Genomic DNA, 6,623 nt, shown 5'->3' with positions numbered 1-6,623 from the left:
GCCTTGCTGACACTGCTCCATCCTGAGCTATAGGCCCCTCCAGCAGCACCATGTCCCTCTCTGTGCGCACCTCTGGGCTGCCTCAGTGGCTGTCCTCCCAGAGTGGGACCCTGGGCAGAGCCAGGGGCATGTCTGCCTCGAGCATTGGAAGCGGCTATGGGGGCAGCGCCTTTGGCTTCGGAGGCAACTCTGGAGGAGGCTTTTCTGCTGCTTCCATGTTTGGTTCTAGTTCTGGCTTTGGTTCTAGTTCTGGCTTTGGTGGTGCCTGTGGAAGTTCCTTTGCAGGAGGATTGGGTGCTGGTTATGGAGGGGCTGGGGGAGGGGGCTTTGGAGGCCTGGGGATTGGATTTGGAGGAAGCTCAGGAGGGGGCTCTCTAGGGATTCTCCCTGGCATCGATGGAGGCCTTATTTCTGGATCAGAAAAGGAAACCATGAAAAATCTTAACGACAGATTGGCTTCCTATCTGGATAAGGTTCGAGCTCTAGAGGAGGCTAACACTGATCTAGAAACCAAAATTCGAGAGTGGTATGAAACACGAGGCTCTGGGACTGGAGACCCGGGGTCACAGAATGATTACAGTAAATATTATCCATTGATTGAAGACCTCAGGAATAAGGTAACAAAATGGTTTCTTTCGAGGGGCTTTGGGAATTATTTTTTACTTTCTTTTTTTCTATTTCAAGATTTTACAGTGATAAATCACCTAAAACTTAGATATTTCTCCATTCAACTGTATTTGGAGTAAATTCTCATCTCAAGATATTTGGGCTGTGCTTAGTCACTCAGTCATGTCCAACTCTTTGCAACCCCATGGGCTATAGTCCTCCAGGCTCCTCTGTCCATGGAGATTCTCCAGGCAAGAATACTCGAGTGGGTTGCCATGCCCTCCTCCAGGGGATCTTCCAAACCCAGGAATTGAACCCGGGTCTCCTGCAGTGCAGGCGGATTCTTTACCATCTGAGCCACCAGGGAAGCTCAAGAATACTGGAGTCGGTAGCCTATCCCTTCTCCAGGGGATATTCCCAACCCAGGAATCGAACTGGGATCTCCAGCATTGCAGGTGGATTCTTTACCAACTTCCAGGGAAGCCTATAGTTTCATTTTATCATTTTCCATAAAATGACTTTATTCCCACTACCTTTTCTGTGCAATAGGTATGTTTCTTAATTTTTAAGTAAGATTCTCCACATATATTCTCTTTTAAAAAGTTAAGCTGCTTTATATTCTTCATAAAATAGCACTTTAACATCACCTAAAATTTTCCTGCCAAAGATATATTTGCAAAACACTAGTATTTGGTGACCTCACTTTATGTGCTTCCTTGTTTCGCCAGATCATTTCTGCCAACATCGAAAATGCCCAGCTCATCTTGCAGATCGACAATGCAAGACTGGCTGCCGATGACTTCAGAATGAAGTGAGTAGGATAAACGACTAATGATACCTGACATGTCCCAGCATTTCTTCTTACTTTCTATTTTCCTTCCTTCATTGATGGCAAATATTTCAAGCCTTCTTCGGTTCACAGGTTCCACACATGTTTTGGTAAATTTACACTGGGCATTCTAGAAAGTATCTAGATTCAATAGAGTCACATTACATGTCCTTAATTACAAGTTGCTCAAACCCAGGGCTGTGGATTACCATATCTGACATTTGTTATTGACTCATGAAGTGCCAAGATAATTCCACCAGGATCCTAAACCTCAGTCTTCCATGCATCAAAATGAATTAATAATGTTTGTGCCTGGGAGTTAAATAAAATGATCTTTTTCCTGATGACACATATAACTAAAATATTAACCATGTACTTATTTTTATATCCCTTTCTCCTTTCTACACCACTCCCTCCCCTCAGATATGAGGAGGAAAATCCTAAGGTCCTGTTTGCTCCACAGAATTTCCACACAAGATGTTGCTTTGGTGATGATCCTGAAACCTATTACAAGTTACTAAAGGAATATCTATGTTTTAAATTAAATCTTGAATAAAAGTTAAGCAAGATGACTAAATGATTATTTTATTTTCAACCACTTCTAAGCTTCCGTCAGAAACTCCAGCTAGAGAGGGGTTGCTACTGTTCATAGCCAGGGCAGCCAGCCAGAAGTGAAGTTGTAAGCCTGGGATGCAGTGCTGCTGGGGTTCACTGCTGATAGAAAAGTATAATTTTTTCACTTCTCTCCAACTAAGAAGTAAATTATCATTTTTTTAAAAAAGGAAAATAAAAAGTTAGATCATTCATTACACTGCCGCCAGATTTATTTGCAAGGAAGCCCTGAAGATGGCAGGGGTCTTATTCAAATGGGTGTGTGGATTCCCAGACTGTTTTGCACTTGATTTTCAGATATGAAAACGAGCTGGCCCTGTGTCAGAATGTGGAGGCTGACATCAACGGCCTGCGCAGGGTGCTGGACGAGCTGACCCTGGCCAGAGCCGACCTGGAGACGCAGATTGAGACCCTGAATGAGGAGCTGGCCTACCTGAAGAAGAACCACGAGGAGGTGAGAGCCAGAAAGGACAGCTCTCTAAGCAGCTTTTTTCTCCCAGATTCAACAATTACCATTTCAAATGTATAAATATGGAGTTAGAAGAGATATGCATAATACATTGGACAATCAGAATTTTAATTGTCCTGATTTCATGATTTTAAAAATATAGTTTTGATGTTTTTGTTTGGTTGGTTGGTTTATGGTCATACCAAGTGGCATGCGGGATTTCAGTTCCTTGGTCAAACCTGTGCCCCTGACATTGGAAGCCCGGAACCACCAAGGAAGTTCCAAAAATACAGTATTTTTCAAGTTCAAAAACAAAAGTCTACCAATAATACATACTGTTAAATATGCTAGAGAAACTGGTTATACCCAGTGTAGTACACACATGGAACTCTGATATACCACAATGTATGTCAGTAATTAAGCATAACCCTGGCACAAGACTCCTAAAGAGCTTTCTACTGGAAACCAATGACTATGGTACAACTGGTGAGCAAACCCAGGGACTGTCTGCAGCCCTCCTTTTGGCGGTTTGGCAGCTGCGGTTGAAAGCCCCGGGGGGCACCAATTCCACCAGGCCTTCCCATCCTGTGAAGGCCATGGAGCCCCAAGAAGCAGGGCCAGCTCATCCATCAGGCACAGCACCAAGGACCCGCAGTGAGTTTAGGGGCCCATCTCAAGCTCTTTCAAAAATCAGAAGAAAACTACTAATGTTTAGATAAAAGATGTTTGAATAGTTTGTATTAACTGGTTTGTCTTTAAACCAACGCAGTTGTAAAAGGTAATGTTTCCTATTTTTTGTGGATGAAGAGGCCCACGAAAGTCACAATGGGCCCCTTTGTCCCTCTCACCCGCTGTCCCCAGGAGCTCCAAAGCTGCCGGGCCGGCGGCCCAGGCCAGGTCAGCGTAGAAATGGACGCTGCCCCTGGAGTGGACCTCACCAGACTCCTCAACGACATGCGGGCGCAGTATGAAACCATCGCTGAGCAGAACCGGAAGGATGCGGAGGCCTGGTTCATTGAAAAGGTACTGCTAACAAAAACAAGAGGCGTGGATACGCTTGTATTAAAGGGGAGCTGAGCTGACTCACGTCCCCTCACCCCTCTTTGTTGCGGCAGAGTGGGGAGCTCAGGAAGGAGATTAGCAGCAACACGGAGCAGCTTCAGTCCAGCAAGAGTGAGGTCACCGACCTGCGGCGTGCGCTTCAAAACCTGGAGATAGAGCTCCAGTCCCAGCTTGCCATGGTAGGGAGCGTGCCAGAGATGCATCCAAATGAGTAAGACGGGCCATTGGCCGCCTTCCGCATTTCGGTGCCCTCCATTGTTACGTCTGTGCCGTTTCTCTCCCACGTGCAGAAGAAATCCCTGGAGGACTCGCTGGCTGAAACCGAGGGCGACTACTGCGGCCAGCTGTCCCAGGTGCAGCAGCTCATCGGCAGCCTGGAGGAGCAGCTGCTGCAGGTGCGCGCCGACGCTGAGCGCCAGAGCGCCGACTACCAGCGGCTGCTGAACGTCAAGGCCCGCCTGGAGCTGGAAATTGAGACCTACCGCCGCCTGCTGGACGGCGAGGCCCAAGGGTAAACAGATAACTGGGATTGACAATAACCTCAATGGCTGACGACAGTGGACACCAGATGCAGTTTAAGGGCAACAGAATCGGGAAGGGGTCTTTAGTTGACAGAAAAGAACACATCTGGTAAAGACATAGGGGTTCCTAGGTGGCCCCGCGGTAAAGAATCACCTTCAATGCAGGTTCTATTCCTGAGTGGGAAAGATCCCCTGGATGAGGGCATGGCAACCTACTCCAGTATTCTTGCTTGTGAAATCCCATGGACAGAGGAGCCTGGTGTGCTGCAGTCCATGGGGTCGCAAAGAGTCCAGCGCGAATGAGTCGGACATGTTTAATATGCCTTAGCTTTATTAAATCCTCTACACTTTGCAAAGGGTTGTCACCATCATCTTCCTTGATAAAAGTTCATAAAATGCTGGGATGAAAAATGGCACCACAGACAGAGGCATACTGCAGACGTGTGTTAGAACAATCAGCCAGTAGAGTTCTGATTTTAATGCTAAGAATGACACATCAAATATCAGCCATGCAACCACCTTGAAACTACTGTAGGGAACTTTCCAAAAGTAACAGCAGCCTGGACTGGTGGTAAGAATTCAGGATCATGAATTGGGAAACCACATCTTCCATTAATTGTCAGTTGGCTTCACTTCAAGAACCCTTTTTAGGCAGGGTTTGAAAACAAAGGTAGCTGCACAACTGATTACTCTCAGGATGCATCACTCCATCATTCTTAATCAAGCAACTTAGAATACCTTCTCTCATTGGCCATTTTAAACGCCCAAACAGCAAATTCCTTCTTCCTTCTCATTCCAGAAAGCATCATGTGATATCAACTCCCTTGTTTTCTTTACAGTGACTCTCTGGTGGAAAGTTCATATGTGACAGCCTCCACATCTCAAGCACCATCAACTGATTCCTCTAAAGGTATGCAGATTCCCTAGGAATCATGTAGAACAAGTCAGAATCACATCTATTAATGACCAAAACTGTAAGATCTCATTAAATATAGCATGTATATTCGAAGTATATTTGTATTTGGAACCAAGAAAAAATATTTATGCATTCCTGCAGATAAACTGAGTAGTCTGCACAGGGTTAAAACTTCCAGCAAGTTCAGGAAGGAAAAAAAAAATCTACTCTACAAAGAGGTATTATGAGAATCATAAACAATTTTTAAGTGTTTAAAAAGAAAATCATTTTCATTTGTACACAAGACAACACTGAATACATTTCATTAAATAAAATGCATTTTGTTTAGAGTATCAGTCAATACCTAATTTAGAAGCCTAAGTTAAACAACAAATGTTAGATGAATATTTGAAGCACTAACTTTTGCTCCGTTTGTTCCATGTTTAATCTTTAGACCCTAACAAAGCCCGGAAAATCAAGACAATTGTGCAGGAAGTGGTGAATGGTGAGGTGGTCTCATCCCAAGTTAAGGAAATTGAAGAACTGATGTAAAATTTCACAAGATCTGCCCCATGATTAGTTCCTTAGGAACAAGAAATTTATAAGTAGAAATTATTCCTTTTAGAGTAAGATGATATATTAGTTCAATCTCTGCTTCTGTTTGTTTCATTTTCTTTGGATTCCCTATTAACTTTGAGTCTGTTTGTTTGTTTTTTTTTCTTGCCTTTGAACAAAATTTAATTACAAATAATTGTAGAAATGTGGGTCTTGATAACAAATCAAAATTGCCTTACATCTTTCTGGACCTGAGGTAGTCCTTTAATAAACTTTTTTCTATTGACCTAGAACATATTTTTAATCATAGGACCTTAATCGAGTAGTATTGTTTTAATAAAGTTAATTTTAATAAAAGGTGAATGGTAATAATGTGAAATGTGTACCTTCTTGACGCCACTCTTAGCGACTCCATGGACTGCAGCCCACCAGGCTCCTCTGCCCATGGGATTTTCTAGGCAAGAATACTGGAGTGGGTCGCCAGTGCCTTCTCCAGGTAATAATGTGAAACGTGTACTTTCTTGACACCAACAATACAGTCAAGGGCGTAGAGAGAGGTTTGTGAAATACTTCTGATGAAGTCGATAAACACTGAGCTAAAGATGTTGAGGCTGGAGATTAAGTCAAGAAGATTCTTGGGACTTCCCTGGCAGTCCAGTGGTTGGGACTTTACCTTCCAAGGCATGGGGTGCAGGTTTGATCCCCAGTCAGGAGCTAAGATCCCTCATGTCTCATGGCCAAAAATCCAGAACATAAACAACAGAAGCAATAATGTAACAAATTCAATAGACTTTAAAAATGGTCCACATCAAAAAAATAAAAGAAGCACTTTATTAGAATAATTAACAACAACAAAAAAGATTCTTATAGTTCTTTTCTTTTTACATCAGCCCATCAAGGTTACAAAAAAATAAGAAAAATGTATTGTTCACTGCAGGGTATAACATTTGCCCTGTTCATTTTCCAGCACCTTCTTTCATTCAGTCAAGAAACTCTTATTGAACCCTCATAGCGTGCCAGACTGGAGACTCAGAGGTATAGTCCTTGCCTGGAGAAGCTCACAATTGAGATTGAGGGCAGAGATAGACATCTACC

General features: G+C 43.4%; 1 protein-coding gene across 1 annotated transcript; it reads left to right on the top strand.

Moving 5' to 3' along the window:
• On the top strand, window positions 1-5,814 carry KRT12 (keratin 12). The gene is made up of 8 exons (XM_002696010.6): window positions 1-617; window positions 1,335-1,417; window positions 2,345-2,501; window positions 3,357-3,518; window positions 3,611-3,736; window positions 3,848-4,068; window positions 4,918-4,988; window positions 5,428-5,814. The coding sequence occupies exons 1-8, from the start codon at window positions 51-53 to the stop codon at window positions 5,523-5,525; spliced, it is 1,485 nt and encodes a 494-aa protein (XP_002696056.3). The 5' UTR covers window positions 1-50; the 3' UTR covers window positions 5,526-5,814.
• Window positions 5,815-6,623: the final 809 nt, after the last annotated feature.

The sequence above is a fragment of the Bos taurus genome, chromosome 19 (assembly GCF_002263795.3).
Source record: "Bos taurus isolate L1 Dominette 01449 registration number 42190680 breed Hereford chromosome 19, ARS-UCD2.0, whole genome shotgun sequence".
In the NCBI taxonomy this organism is placed as follows: Eukaryota; Metazoa; Chordata; class Mammalia; order Artiodactyla; family Bovidae; genus Bos; species Bos taurus.
The sequence above is the reverse complement of the archived record's forward strand: the minus strand, read 5'-3'. Positions and strand labels throughout refer to the sequence as shown.